At 49.7% G+C, this 14,139-nt stretch overlaps 1 protein-coding gene across 5 annotated transcripts in view; it reads left to right on the forward strand.

The window, feature by feature from the left end:
• The window catches only part of GTF2IRD1 (GTF2I repeat domain containing 1), a 70,287-nt gene that overhangs the window by 12,573 nt on the left and 43,575 nt on the right, over positions 1–14,139 (forward strand). For all 5 annotated transcript variants that reach the window (XM_074556812.1, XM_074556809.1, XM_074556808.1 and 2 more), the window contains exons 2-4: positions 8,456–8,584; positions 10,610–10,751; positions 13,670–13,816. In XM_074556812.1, the coding sequence (XP_074412913.1) occupies positions 8,456–8,584; positions 10,610–10,751; positions 13,670–13,816 (418 nt within the window). The remainder of the gene's footprint in view (positions 1–8,455; positions 8,585–10,609; positions 10,752–13,669; positions 13,817–14,139) is intronic.

The raw sequence follows: 14,139 nt of genomic DNA on the forward strand, positions 1-14,139 counted from the left end.
AGGGCGGGGGCAGGCTTGGCTTCACCCAGGGCTGCTGCTCTGCCAGGGTGAGTCACTGCCCTGTGCAGGGTGCCCGGCGCTGGGCAGGCACCAAGGCTCTGGGTGGCAATAGCTCTCTGCACACGTGCTCCCAGCTCTGGGCTTGGGGTGACCCAGGACCTGCTCTCACCTTTGTGACTCATCCCTTAAAATAAAATAAAATAAGGGAGAAAGGAGCGGGGAGCAGACAGGAATGGGAAACTCAGGAAATGGGATGCTCCCATCTCTGAGCCTCCTTTCATCCTCCTTTAAAAAGCCATTTTATTTTTTTTTTTAATGAGTTTATTTATGTAGCCAGCCTGGATTAGCAAACAGCCCATCCTGTAACGCACGGAATACTCAGTGCTGAGACACCAGTAACCAGAGAGAAATACTAGAGATAAAATTAAACATAATGAGATTATGTGGCATCTCTCTGTCAGGGACCACCTTATGCAGAGCAAACTAATTGCCTGTGCAGAGCAGAAAGTGGGTGATGAGCACTGTCTGGGAGCTGGGGAGGGGCTGGTGCCATCAACTGCAGCTTTGCAAAAGAAAAAAGCGTTGGGGTTGAGTGCTGAGGAGCAAGATGAGGAGCCCAACAGCTTTTGGGGGACTGGGATGGAGCATCCTCTTGTGGGCTCATTGTCCCCAGCAATGAGTTGGTGCTGCTTGAGTAGCCTTGCAGTTTGAATAGCTTTTTGCTAGATAATAATTAATAATAATAATAATAGTAATGATGATAATCTAGAGCAATGTCTGGTTAGATAGACAGGGTGGACATGCCAGTTGAGCAAGAGCCAGCATATGGCGTTGAGCATTGTTCAGAGAAAGCAAACCCCCTGCCAAGGTGTGGGGTCAGGGCTGCAACACCAGAGGCATCATATATATGGGATTTTTCCTTAATTTAGTGGGGAGAAAAAATATTTTTAAAAAGCCAAAAAGCATGTGTCTGTGTAATAAAAAATTCAAGTTAGGCTCTTAGTGATTTCATGGAAAACAACAGGCTTTTTATATTGGCTCTTGGGGTAGGAAGAGAGCAGGCTAGAATAAAGATTTACAGTCTTTGGGAGATTAAAGGCCCTTGGTACATTGTTCAAATACCACGAGATTAGTTTCCAAGGAGACGGATACCAGTTGCCATAGGCACCGGGGGCCAGGAATTAGGATTGCGATTTTTTATCCTGATCACGCAACCAGGAGCTGAATGCTGTTAAAACTGGGCTTTAAATAACCCCAGTGTTAGTGTGTGCACTGCTGAACCAGAGCAGGGAGCAGAGTCTGCTTGCCTTCCCCTGCTCCAGCACCCACTCAGGCATGCAAGGTGGGGCCCAAGTGCTCATGGAGGGGTGCAGGGGGCTACAGGGCTGGGAAGGCTGGAATCCCAAAACCAGCCTTGCAGGTTGTCCCATGACTTCTGAATTCATTTCACCTCATTTTTTTTCACTGAGCATGGTTTGCCATCATCTTCTTGCAATGACCAGCAGTGATGGTGGTGCAGGCGCTGGGGATCCTCCTAGATCCATGGAATCATGTGGTTTGAAAGGGACCTTAAAGGTCACCTCGTTCCACCCCACCCCCGGCATGGGCAGGGACACCTTCCACCAGCCCAGGGGATGTACCAAGGGCTGGAATTATCAGCCTGCTAATTTTGGCTTCCCCATGCCCCTTGCTTCTGGGAAGTGCAACCTGAGCCCTGGCGTTGGAGGTGCTGGAGCTGCGTCTCTCCTTCTAGGAACCGCCAGGCAGAGGGGTTTTGTGGGAAGGGGTGCTGAGCTCCCTGGTGCAGGCAGAATTTTGGGCTGGGCATCTCCTTGGGGAGGGAGGCTCAGCTCTGGGAGCTGTGCAGGCACCCAGGTCCCTGAGGCTGGGTGGTTCTGCTCACCCACCAGCCACCCTGGAGCTCATCTTGGCCTTGCTGACCCCAGCCATTCACACAGAGCTGCTGGGGCAGGGTCCAGCCTTTCATGCAAAGTGTTTTCAGCATCCCTTCCCGCTATGCTGGGGATGCTCCAATTAACACTTTTTTCCGCCTTGTTTTTCTTTAAAATTTCTTTAATAAATGAAGAAACAGTTGCTGGAAGCAAGAGCTTCTGTGCCTGCCTGCTGTGAGATTGCAGCATGGAAACTTGTGTGGAGCTGAAAGCAGTGTTGCTGGAGCTCCACAGGCACAGTGATCCCCCTGCAGCTGCCATGCCATGGAAGTGTTTATCCTGGGGGAGATGAGATACAGCTTCTGAAGGGCACTTGATCCTCTTCTATCTCTCTTTGCACTAGACAGAAGCCTGCTATAATTTTATTATGTTATATTAAGATATGCACCTCGGCTAGGCTTAAGGAAATCAAGGTGGCTGCAGAGTGCTATGCCCTGGTTGGAGATGGAAAGTGAAATTCCTGTGGTAGACACTTTTCCCTGTGGGAGCCCCCAGTTTGCTCTTTGCTTCTTTTATAAGGGGGACTAAACCACAGCAGGTGCCAGATTATCCAGGAAAGCAGAGCTGAGGCAGCAATGCTGGTGAACGTTGCAGTGCCTGTGTGTGTGTGAGGAGCTTTTCCAGCAGGTGCCTTGGGATTTGTGGGTAAAATAAAACAGGGGAGGAGGTGTTTGGTCATGAGAGCTTGCTCTGCCCTGTACTACCCACTTAGAAGGAACAGGGAGGGGAGATAGAGGGTTTGGGAGAGCCAATGGGCAGTGAGGTGAGAGCTGTGAGCACAGAGGGGATGCAGCACAAAGCAGTGCTTGCATCCTCACTGTGCTGGCATCACTGTGACCCAGACTGCCCCAGAGGGTGTTTGCCCCCCAGCTCTGCTGCCTTCAGTCTTTGGAGAAAGGTATCACCTTGAAAAGCTGATGTAGGCTTGACACCTTTCAGTCCTGGAAGAGCTGGGACAGGAGCACTCTGTGCTGGGTTCAGCCCTGGCTGAATGGGCCCAGAGAGTGGTGGTGAATGGTGCTGCATCCAGCTGGGGCCAGGCACCAATGGTGTCCCTCAGGGCTCTGTGCTGGGGCCAGCTGTGTTCAACATCCTCACTGATGATCTGGATGAGGGGATTGAGTCCATCGCAGTAAATCTGCAGGTGACACCAAGCTGAGAGTCTGTGTCCATCTGTTGGAGAATGGGAGGGTTCTGCAAAGGAATCTGAACAGGCTGGATGGATGGGCTTAGTCCAACAACACAAAGTTTAATAAATCCAAGTGCCAGTCCTGCATTTTGGCCACAATAACCCCCTGCAATGCTCAAGGCTGGGGATGCTGTGGCTGGACAGTGCCCAGGCAGAAAGGGACCTGGGGGTGCTGCTCAACAGTGACTGAACGTGAGCCAGCAGAGTGCCCTGGTGGCCAAGAAGGCCAATGGCTCCTGGCCTGGATCAGGAATGGTGTGGCCAGCAGGAGCAGGGGGGTCATTCTGCCCCTGCACTGGGCACTGCTGAGGGCACACCTGAGTGCCGTGTCCAGCTCTGGCCCCTCAGCTTGGAAAGGACATGGAGGGGCTGGAGCACATCCAGAGGGGGCAACGAGGCTGGAGAGGGGCTGGGAACACAAACCCTGTGAGGAAGCCCTGAGGGAGCTGGGGGTGCTCAGCCTGGACAAAAGGAGATTCAGGGCTGCCCTCATCACTCTACAACGCCCTGAAAGGTGCCTATGCCCAGGTGGGGTTGGTCTCTCTCCAGACAGCACTGACACAATGAGAGGACACAGTCTTATGCTGTACCAGGGGAAGTTTAGGTTGGATATCTGGAAAAAATTCTTCGCAGAAGAGTGATTGGATACTGGAATTGTCTGCCTGGGGAGGTGGTAGAGTCACTGTCCCTGGATGTGTCTAAAAAAAGACTGGACAAGGCACTCAGTGCCATGGTTTAGTTGATGAGGAGGTGTTAAGTCATAGGTTGGACTTCATGATCTTAAAGGTCTTTTCCAACCTAATTCATCCTGTGATTCTGTGAAACATAGCAAAATAAAAGGGAATTTTCGGATGTGTGGAGAGATGTGGCAGCAGTTGGACCAGGTTTGGGGCTGGGGGTGCATGGACACCCACATTTAGGGGATCACATGTGTCCTCAGCAGATGCTGCTCACACCAGGGCTGTGTGGCACCTGGGGTCCCACAAAATCCAGAGCTCCTTTCTTGTCCCAGGAGGGCTGTGCTGCAGGGCACCCACACACAGGGCATGGCTTTGGGCTTTTCAGGGTGTTCAGACAGCTGAGAGTATTTCTGGGCATTTTGTGAGTGCCCTGGAGCACAGTTATATCTGCTGTACCACTGCCATTGGTGCTCATGGAGCCCTCACCAACCACCTCTTAGGGACACAGCAAACCATCCTGCATGGGCATGATCTGCTCGAGATGGAGATGATGATGATGATGATGATGATGATGATGATGATGTGGCCACAGAGGCTGAAGGCTGGCACTGAGTTGGGTGTAAGGGATTTTAGGGTTTAGCTGGGCAGGACAGGTGGGTTAAAGCAAATTGCCCATGTGGAGCAGGTATCCCCACTGCTGCAGCAGAAAACCCAAGGACAGATGTTTGGCAAACATGGGCCCCTGTCACATCTGCTCCTCTGATAGCAGTTCTTGCTTAAGCAATGAGAAAAAAGCACAAATGGAAATTCAAGCCTGTCCCTATCCTGGCTTTTGCCCTTGCTGGGGTTTCCAGAGCTTTTTGCTCAAATGGCTCCAGCTCACCAGGCACCTAAGATAATATAGTAATCATGTATATATGTATTTTATTTTTTTTTGTTTTGCTGGAACTGGGTTTGGTTCATTTGGGCCTCTCACCATCTCATCAGAACCACTGAGGCAACATCTAGAATTTTCCTGGAAAAATGAATAAGTGGATAATTTCCTGCCACTATTGTGTGGAACTGTGGGCAGGACCAGTGCAGTGGTCAGGTTTTTTCTTTCCTCTTTTTTTTTTTTTCCCCAGCTGCTCCATGGAAACATTAGAGGGGCTGGTGAGGGGATGTGGCTGCTGTGGGTGCAGGGCTGGGGGGGCCCTGGCCCATTTTCAGCAGTTCATGAGCCTGCCTGGTTTTCCCTTTGCTGCAGCACAGGTGATTCATGAGTGAAACTACCCCGGAGCCAAGTTTCTAATCTTTCCCAGGATTATCAAGGGAGATGTTGAAAGAGCCAAGCAGGAGATGACATCCTGTGCCAGCTGTTGCACAGCACCCTGTTCCCCTGAGATTACTTTGTGGACGAGAAATAATTTAAAAAATAATAAAATTTGATAATTAAAAAAAAACCCTAAAAAATGTTAAACCAATGTGCAGATATTTGCTTTGGCCCTGTGACAGTGGTGTGATGGTCCTTGAGCAATGGTCCCCATTGCTCCTGGGGTTGAGATTCAGTTTGCAGAGGTGTGATGGGGCTGTCCCAGGAGCAGAACCCCTGGGGAAGGTGACACCAACCCTTTGGGGGTGTCCCAGAGTGGGGTTTCAGTGGGACAGGCTGCTCTGCACCCATCCTGCCCACCCTGCTCCCTGCTGCCAGCCTGAAGTGCTGTAAGAATGGTTTACCCTAGTTTTCCTAAAGAGGACTTTCCCTTTAATTAGACAAACAGCTTCAAGCCCTGTGTCTTAATTTGATTTAAATAAGCCTAGCACTTGCTGGTGAAGTTTTCTTTCCTCCCTTTTATTCCACCCTTCCTTAAATCCGCTGTCATGCTCTTTGTGACCACAAATGATTAAAAGCTTTACTGGAATATTGTCCCCCCCATCCCTTAAAATCCCATTGTGTTACTTGAGTCATCTTTTTGTTATGTTTTGGATTTTTTTTTTCTTGTTGAGTGATTCTTGCTTTTACTTATTAAACAATCAGCCAGGAGAAAGGGATTCTTTTTGTCCCAATCTCCTGCAGGACAGGAAGGGGATGCAGGTACCCTGCCCCATTTCCCATTGATGTTATCCCTGTATTTCCTATTGGTTCCCTCTCTGCAGCCAGGCCCAGCTTGTGGCTTTGCTTTTTGCAGCCAAGAGAGGAGCATCTCTTCCCTGGAAGTGCTGATTCCTGTGGGAGGCCATGGCTGAGCAGGTTGGTGCAGCTCTCTGAGTGGATGCAACCAGCCCCACCAAGGCAGGGATTGCTGCTCCAAAATGCTGCTAGAAGGCAGCAGAATGTCCATGTGACAACAGCCATATTTAGTAATAAATAGGGCACTCAGAAACGTGTACAGGCATCCAAAACTTTGCTGTTTTTTAAAGTAAAATGTGCTGTTTTCTGAGCAAATTCTCGGGGGAGTGATGCCCCCTGGAGCAGGGCAGTGGCTGTGCCCAGCTCAGCTTGGTGGCACCACCAGCACCTCCCTGTTTCCTGCCAGCTGCAACAGGGCATCTCTTATTAGCACAGCATCCATGAAAACAGGGAATTCCAAGTTCCCTGCTCCTGCAGAGCTGCTTGGGAGCTTGCAGATGAAATGGGCTCTTGTCTGTCTGTCTGTCTGTCTGTCCATCCTTGCATGCACAAGCTGCAGGGCTGGAGCAGGGCAGATTGCTGCCTGGTGTTGCTGTGATGGTGAAGCTGGAGGTGCCTGACACAGACCTGTCCCCAGCATGGGGACACCTGGGGTCTGTGCCCAGCTGCAGGACCATATGTTCAGTTTCCTGCTTTATTTCCTGATGCCTATTCAGGCCAGGTTCCTTCCTCCCAAGATTATAATGGAGGAGATGCCCATCAGCTTTGTTAGAAAGTGTCAGATGGGTGGAAAAGGATTTTCCTGGATGGTTGTTAGTGTGGCTGAGGTTCCAGCTCTGCCATCTGCAGGTGCCAGTGGAGCCCCTGCACTGCTTGGCTGCTTTCAAGAGCTGGCAACATGGGGAAAAACCTGGAGGGCTCATCCAGAGCAATTCCTGAAATTTGGTCATTATTATTTAATGGGATTTCTCTCCCCTCTTCATTAGCTTGTTGCAGACCCTTATAGAAGTTTGTCCAGAGCAGTTGTGTGTGTCCCATCCAGGAAGTGTTCAAGGAAATTGCATGGGGCTTGGAGCAACCTGGGACAGTGGAAGGTGTCCCTGCCATGGCAGGGGGTAGGAATGGGATGGGCTTTAAATCCCTTCCAACCCAAACCATTCTGTGATTCTTCATAACATGTGTGTGCTCAGGCACCTGCAGAGATGCCAGTGTGGGGGAGCTTGTTATTTTGGGCCAAACCCCACCATTTTCCCAATTTCATGGGGCAGCACAGCTCTTCTTTGCATTCAGATTCCTTCTGCTTGGACACAGGTGCAAGCTAGGGCAGAAAGGTGAATTTGGGGGTTTGCTGGTGCCTTTAAGCCATGTTTTCAGTGAGGCTGGGCAGCTGTGGTTATCGACTGCGTGGTAAATTGAGTTATGTGCAGGCAGCTTCATCTATATTCCCCACCTTCTGCCCATCCAGCCTTGTTAGGGATTCTCTAGCCTCCTTCATCCATTTGTGAGCACATGATTTATGATCTGGTTCAAGTGGTTTATGAGCTAACTTGCTGCCCTTTATTGGCAGGATTAAGGCTGGGTGCTGCAACAGTGCCCTGCAGATGGAGGGGTGGTAGCTGGGAGGGATGTGTTGGGTGCTGGGGGTGGTGCTGTCTCGAGTGTGGGTGTCCCAGCATGGGTGTTTTGGGGGTGACACCTTGCCTCAGCGTTCCTGCAGCACTGGCATTACCACGAGTTGAGATGAGACATGAACACTGGGGTGCAGGAACCTGGTGCTGCTGCTGCATTGTGGCTGGGTCACAGCATTTTCCCCATTTGTCTGTGGGGGATGGAGATTCTGGGCTGAGCCTTTTTTCAGGTGTGTGGTCTCTGCACTGCACCTTGTCCTGTTCCCCCTGACACAAGAGCTGCAGAGTGGGGTGATTTCATTAAGGAATCCCTTGCCATGAGCTGCATCGCAGAGCACCCTGTGACTTTGACCTGTTTCAGGGACACTTTGGGTGGCAGGCTCTCCTCTTGCCCAGGATTTAGAGCAGGAGGCACAAGGACAGTCAGCACGGTGTCTTCATGGGGACAGAGCCATCACCCCTGCTCACAGCTGCCATCAGAGTGCTCTGTGCCCACTTCAGCACCACATCCTCTGCTTGCATGGCCACAGGCTGCAATCTGGGGTGTCCCACCATGCAGCTGCTCCAGTGGCCCCTGTGGTGGTGGCATCTCCTCGAGGGTGAGCTCCAAATGCAGAGGTGATCTGGCCACTGCTGGTGCACACAGCATTGGCTCCAGGGTTTGATTACAGCTCAGCAGCTCCTGCAGTTATCTGCCTTTAGCAGAGGACTCATGGGGATTGTGGGGCTCAGGCTGCTGTGGCCTCTCTGTGTGCCTCAGTTTCCCCTGTGTTCCTGTGCCAGCATTGCTCCTGTACCACACAATGGAACTGAGGCTTCTGTGGTGGTGCTCAGCTCCAGCTCTCTGTTAGCAACAGTGATGCACAGCTCTTTCATTTTTTTTTTTCTCTTTTCAGGTGAATATGGCCTTGGCAGGGAAGCCTTTAGATGTGACACTCCCCACCTCCAGAGCTGACCAATGGAATATGGTTTTTCCCCAGAGAGACGAAATCATCACCAGCTTAGTGTCTGCCTTAGACTCCATGGTAAGAGGCCGGTGGCACCCCTGTTCCCATCCCCCTCCCTCCTTTGGCCTCCATTTAGCCAGGCTGTCTGGGTGCAGGGCTGGCACACGATGCCTGGTGAGCTCATTCCGCTCTCCTCTGCTGCTGGAAAGCCCAGGGAACTGCTGAGAAATAAAAACCCTTTCCTGCCCTGACAGCCATAAGGATCATAAAGTCAGCACAAGTTAATCTCAGATGTGTATTGTTTTCCCATTAATATTTATGTTGGTATCAACTGGCTGAAGGGTGGTTGGCTTTTTTTTTTTCTTGCTGTTTTACCAATGTTACCGTGAGCATTTACACAACAGCAGAACAATGGCTTTTTATCTCTGAGAACAAAGAAAATAACTTTCATGTCTTTTGACGTAGAATTCCCAGTGGAAGCCTTGCCTAAGTCAGCCGTGCTTACATAAACAAGATAACTGTCTGGATTAAGTCTCATGGACCAGAGCTAATCTTATTTTTAACTGTGAATGTGATCAATAAGGGAAAGAGGATGTGTAGTAACAAATGTCTAATGCAATGAGATGTGCTAAATAGCTCTCTCTTTTTAAAGTCAAGTCATATGTAATGTATTTATCTGGGATATGTTTTCCTCTCTATGCAGGTAGAGGTTTTTTCATTAATACCAATTTCCTTCTCTTTGACATCACCACCCCACTAAGGAGCAGGTTCCCTGGAGCCTACACACCCCAAGCAGCTTTGATGATTTATATACTTGCCATCCTGTACAACAAATTATGTTACCATAGTTTGGCTTCTTAACGAATATTCATTATTATGCAGTCCTTGTTAGGAGCTTACACAGGGGCCAGGGAGCCAAGCTGCTCCTGAAATTCAGCCTTTATCCCAGCACTTCAGAGTGGCAGGCTCTGTGCTCACTGAGCTGCCTGGTAAATAAACCACAGGGCCATATGCATGTCACCAAGCAGGCTTAGGGTTTGGATTTGTTCTGTGCCCAAATCTCACACACCTTAGTTTTGGTGTTTATTGGTTGAGTGTTGGACGTTTTGAGCAAAATATTTGTCTTTGTGACTGGGTTTTGAAAGGAGGCTTCTTAAAAATATCTGTTTTGTGGGATTTGATTCAATGCCTCCTTGAAGAAGGTGAGCAGGAGGTAAAATGACCTAGCAGAGAAGCTGGTTTAAGCCCACACAAGAGAAGCTCATTGTAGGTGTGTGCAGGGAGCTGGAGGTAGCTTAGGTGGGTTGGTCCATGTAACTCCCCTGCTCTCCTGCTCCCTCCCTGGCTGCCAGCATCCTCCAGCTCCTCTGTGGGGTTGTTGATGTGCCTAACCAGGGCTAATGCTGGGAAAATTCCCACTTTTTAACCATTTTAAATGATGACCTGGGGATAGCATCTACCTAGCACCAGTGCTGTAACTATAGGAATATGACTCAGGCTGCTAGCACTGAGTAACTATTATAATATAAAAAATACTAATAAAAATGCATATACATGTGTATTATGTAGAGCAGGAAGGGCATGTTACATAAAATGGATTAATGGAAGAAGTTTTTTCCATCTCTTTGTTGTTTTGCATAACTGTACAAGAAGAATCGTTCCACTAATCTGGACTTTGACCATATTAGTGTTCTGCAGCTGAAATAAGATTCCCGTGTTCCTTATTCCATTAGAGCTGGTGGAAAAATGCAAATTGTTATCGGTTGTGGTGTGGGTTTTTTGTTAGATTTTTTTTTGCAGGAATGTTTTCTTTTAAAGAAATGCAATAAAATGTTTATTTTTAGGCTAGGAAGAAGTGAAATAAAACGATGGGTAAATAGCTCTTGTTTTCCAGCTGGGTATTTTTGTAGAGCTGTAAAGTCACCGAAATTTTTTAGGTGACGCCGTAAACCCATGAAATTCTGACACAAACCAGAACACTGCTTTTGATAGGAGAATCTTTTGATGGGAAGGATAAAACCCACTGGGAGATGGCAGGGGTGGGAAGGAGGAGTGGGAAGGAGCTGCCCCAGCTGTGCTGTGCTGACCTGGTGCCTCCAACAGTGCTCGGCGCTGTCCAAGCTGAACGCGGAGGTCGCCTGCATCGCCGTGCACGAGGAGAGCGCCTTCGTGCTGGGCACTGAGAAGGGAAGGGTCTTCCTCAGCGCCCGCAAGGAGCTCCAGGCTGACTTCCAGAAGTTTTGCAGTGAGTATCTGCACCTTCTCCATCTTCCATGGCAAGGTTGGCGCTCCAGCTGTGCCAGCTGTGACTCCTGCTGAGCACAGAGCGGGCACCGCAGTGCTGTCTGTCAGTCCGTGGGGATGAGGGGTGTTTGAAGTGATGGAGGAACTGGGAGGGAGCTGCAGCCAGAGTCCCTTCCCTTCCCTTCCCTTCCCTTCCCTTCCCTTCCCTTCCCTTCCCTTCCCTTCCCTTCCCTTCCCTTCCCTTCCCTTCCCTTCCCTTCCCTTCCCTTCCCTTCCCTTCCCTTCCCTTCCCTTCCCTTCCCTTCCCTTCCCTTCCCTTCCCTTCCCTTCCCTTCCCTTCCCTTCCCTTCCCTTCCCTTCCCTTCCCTTCCCTTCCCTTCCCTTCCCTTCCCTTTTCTCTCCTGAAGCATCCCTGAGGTGGCTCAGGCCTGGATGGCTGCTCTTCTGCCCTGCTGCTGTTAGCCTCCAGCAGTGGTTTTTGAGGACTTAGCAGAAATAGTTTGTCCTGAAGATCCTCCCAGGAGCAGAAAGATTTTCTTGGTCCAAGGCTTTTTTCTTGGTGTTGGAAAAACAGGAATGGATTGGTTGTTGTTGTTGTGGAGTTGCTTGTGTTTTTGAGGGATGAGCAGTGGTGACAGGATATCTTGAGCAGGAGCTGTGTTTCCCCAGTGTCAGATCAGATTCACCAAGGATCTGAGGGATACCTGTGTGTTGCAGGCCTTCTGTCCCAGCTCTGTACCTCTGCCAGTTTCCAAAAAACAGTCTGGGAGCTGAAGGGAGGGTAGGAGCCATTCTGTGAATGTGGACTTTGTTTCTCGGACAGCATCATCCCCAGCATGCTAACTTCTGCTTTCCTCACTCAGTGTAGAAACTGGAATGGGATCTGGTTTTGGTGGTGCTGAGGACACCAGACCCAGATCTGCTCTGCAGTGGGATGTCAGTGATGAGAAATACATGGTGTTGACAGAAACCACATGGGTGCTGAATCCATTGGAGAGATTGTTCAGGAAGGGTTTGCTCTGGTGACACCTGAAGCTGCCCAGGTCTCTGGGTTGTTCAGTGCAGGGCTCTACAGGAGCAGCTCTCTGCCATGGCTCTGCCCAGCCCCTCGTCCTGCTGCCCTGGGCAGCTGCTGGCCAGCTCCACCATTCCATCCTCTCACATCCTGGTTAGTTATCCTCCACTGTGTTCTGCAGGACAGGAGGCATTTGGGAGATGTTTCTTCATTCATGGGCAGCTCTGCAACCACCCTCAAGATGTGGATGGCAGTTGGGTGGCCAAAGGGAGGGAAATCCCTTGTGTTTCCTCAGGCTGAGAGAGGTTGTTCAGTCTGGAGAAGAGAATCCTGAGAGCCCCATCTAGTACTAAAGGGGACTTATGAAAAAGAGGAAGAGTGACTTTTTGCCCAGGCAGATAATGAATAGAACAAGGGAGAATAATAATTTTAAACTAAAATGGGAGAGATTTAGGTTAGGTGTTAGTAAGGAATTCTTCTTTTGGGTGTTATGAGCTATTGGGATTGGTTGCCCAGAGAAGGTGCAGCTGCTCCATCTCTGGAAGTGTTCAAGGCCAAGCTGGACAGGGCTTGGAGCAATCTGGTCTAGTGGAAGGTGGAATCAGATGGTCTTTAAAGTCTCTTTTGACCCAAACTTGTTCTCTGATTCTGTGATATATCCTGGTTGATGTCCTACTGCTGTGCCAGGGGCAAAGCACCTGGCACTAGATCCTGATTCCCCTCTCTTTGGTTTCATTTATACTTTTGTCAAAAAGAAATAGTCATGTCTGGTTGAAAACAGCAATCTTGAGGATGGGGTTTGAGTAAAGGGGATGATGCTGCAGACAGGGTGAAATGTGATAACTCTGTCTTGAATTATACAGGCCCAGACTCAACTCCACTCTATAAACCCCTTACAACTGGCACACAGTGGAAAATATTCCTGGAAGTGCCTCTGATTTCTTGCTGCCCTCTTTGAAAGATTGGAATTAATCTAAAGCAGACATCACTTGGAGATGTAAGAAGCCTCTTATCTCTCTGGGACACAGAGCACCCTCCTTTATCTGAGCCTCTGGTCCTGCCTCTCATGATGCAGGGGGAACTGACAGTGATCAGAGTTAATGTCAGTGCAGGAGGGAGAGGCAGCACTTGGATGATGCAGATGCATTTCACAACCTTGGTAAAACACCCCAAAAAAGTTTACCAGAGCCTGTTTTGCCATGCTGTGGGAGTTCTGTGGAGCTTTCCAGGGCTAGCATGGCTGTTTACTTTGCTGTGTCCAGTTCTGTGTGTGTCCCATGTTGCTCTTGAGCACTCCCTGTGCTGTCCCAGACATGGACTTTTTCCATAGGATCTGTGAGCTCTTTGAGCACCCAGGCAGCATCCAGGCCCGACTGCCAGTAGGAGTCTGTCGAGGATGATGAAGGAATTAGTCCTTTGTCACCGAAAATCCCTTGCAAATTACTGTGGATAGAACAGCAATAATACATTTGTAGTGTTTAATTTTCTGTGCATTTAGAGATGCAAAGAAGTCAATGCTGAAGATATGCTTTATTTGAGGTTTAATGGGGGAAATTAGCAGGAAATAGCTGGTATTACTGAGCTATGTGATGCTGAAGGGTAAAAAAGCCTCCAAGAAAGGCGGATTTTCTTTTCCTGAGAGATTGAAGGCTAAGCAGATTGAAACCAGAGACTAGAAATGGACTGCCCAATTAGTCATAACTGTTTCAGTCTGGCTGAGTGGGAAAAGCCAGGGAAAACGGGGCAGGCACCGGATGAGTGCTGGCACCACTGCCTATTGCCAGTACCTTTCCCTGCATGTTGGGGCTGCTGGGATCATCCAAGCTAGGGGCTGAGGTGGGTGTGAGGGCTGGGACACTTGCATTGTCACCACAGTGACTCCTGTTTTCTCCTCTCCCCCTCAGGAATCCAGCAGAGGAAGGAGCAGGACGCAGAGGTGCAGAAGAAGGCAAAGGAGTGCGGGCAAAGGGTGCTCAGGGTGTCCCCGGACCAGGGATCAGATGTGTACCTCCTCAGGAAGATGGTAGAGGAAGTGTTTGATGTGCTTTATAGTAAGAACCTTCATGCTTCCCTTTGGGGATATGGAATGTCCCTGGGGCTCGCTGAGCTGCCCAGCACTGCCACCAGCTGTGGCTTTCATGCCAGGCCAGCTCCTCGGTGTGGGAGCAGGTGCCTGGTGAAATGGTGAAATGTGCTCCTGTACAGAGTTAGCACTGCAGTGAGATGGGGTTTGGCCACTGCTTCTTCATTTTCCAGTACCCCAAACTGAGCCAAAAAAAATCCCTGTGCTGAATGAAGCATCCTTTGTGTCCCCTGACCAGGGGAAGCCTCTGATGTGATTTCCAAGCATGCCTTTATCCCTGCCACTGCATCC

Source organism: Zonotrichia albicollis, chromosome 22, assembly GCF_047830755.1.
Source record: "Zonotrichia albicollis isolate bZonAlb1 chromosome 22, bZonAlb1.hap1, whole genome shotgun sequence".
NCBI classification, from domain to species: domain Eukaryota; kingdom Metazoa; phylum Chordata; class Aves; order Passeriformes; family Passerellidae; genus Zonotrichia; species Zonotrichia albicollis.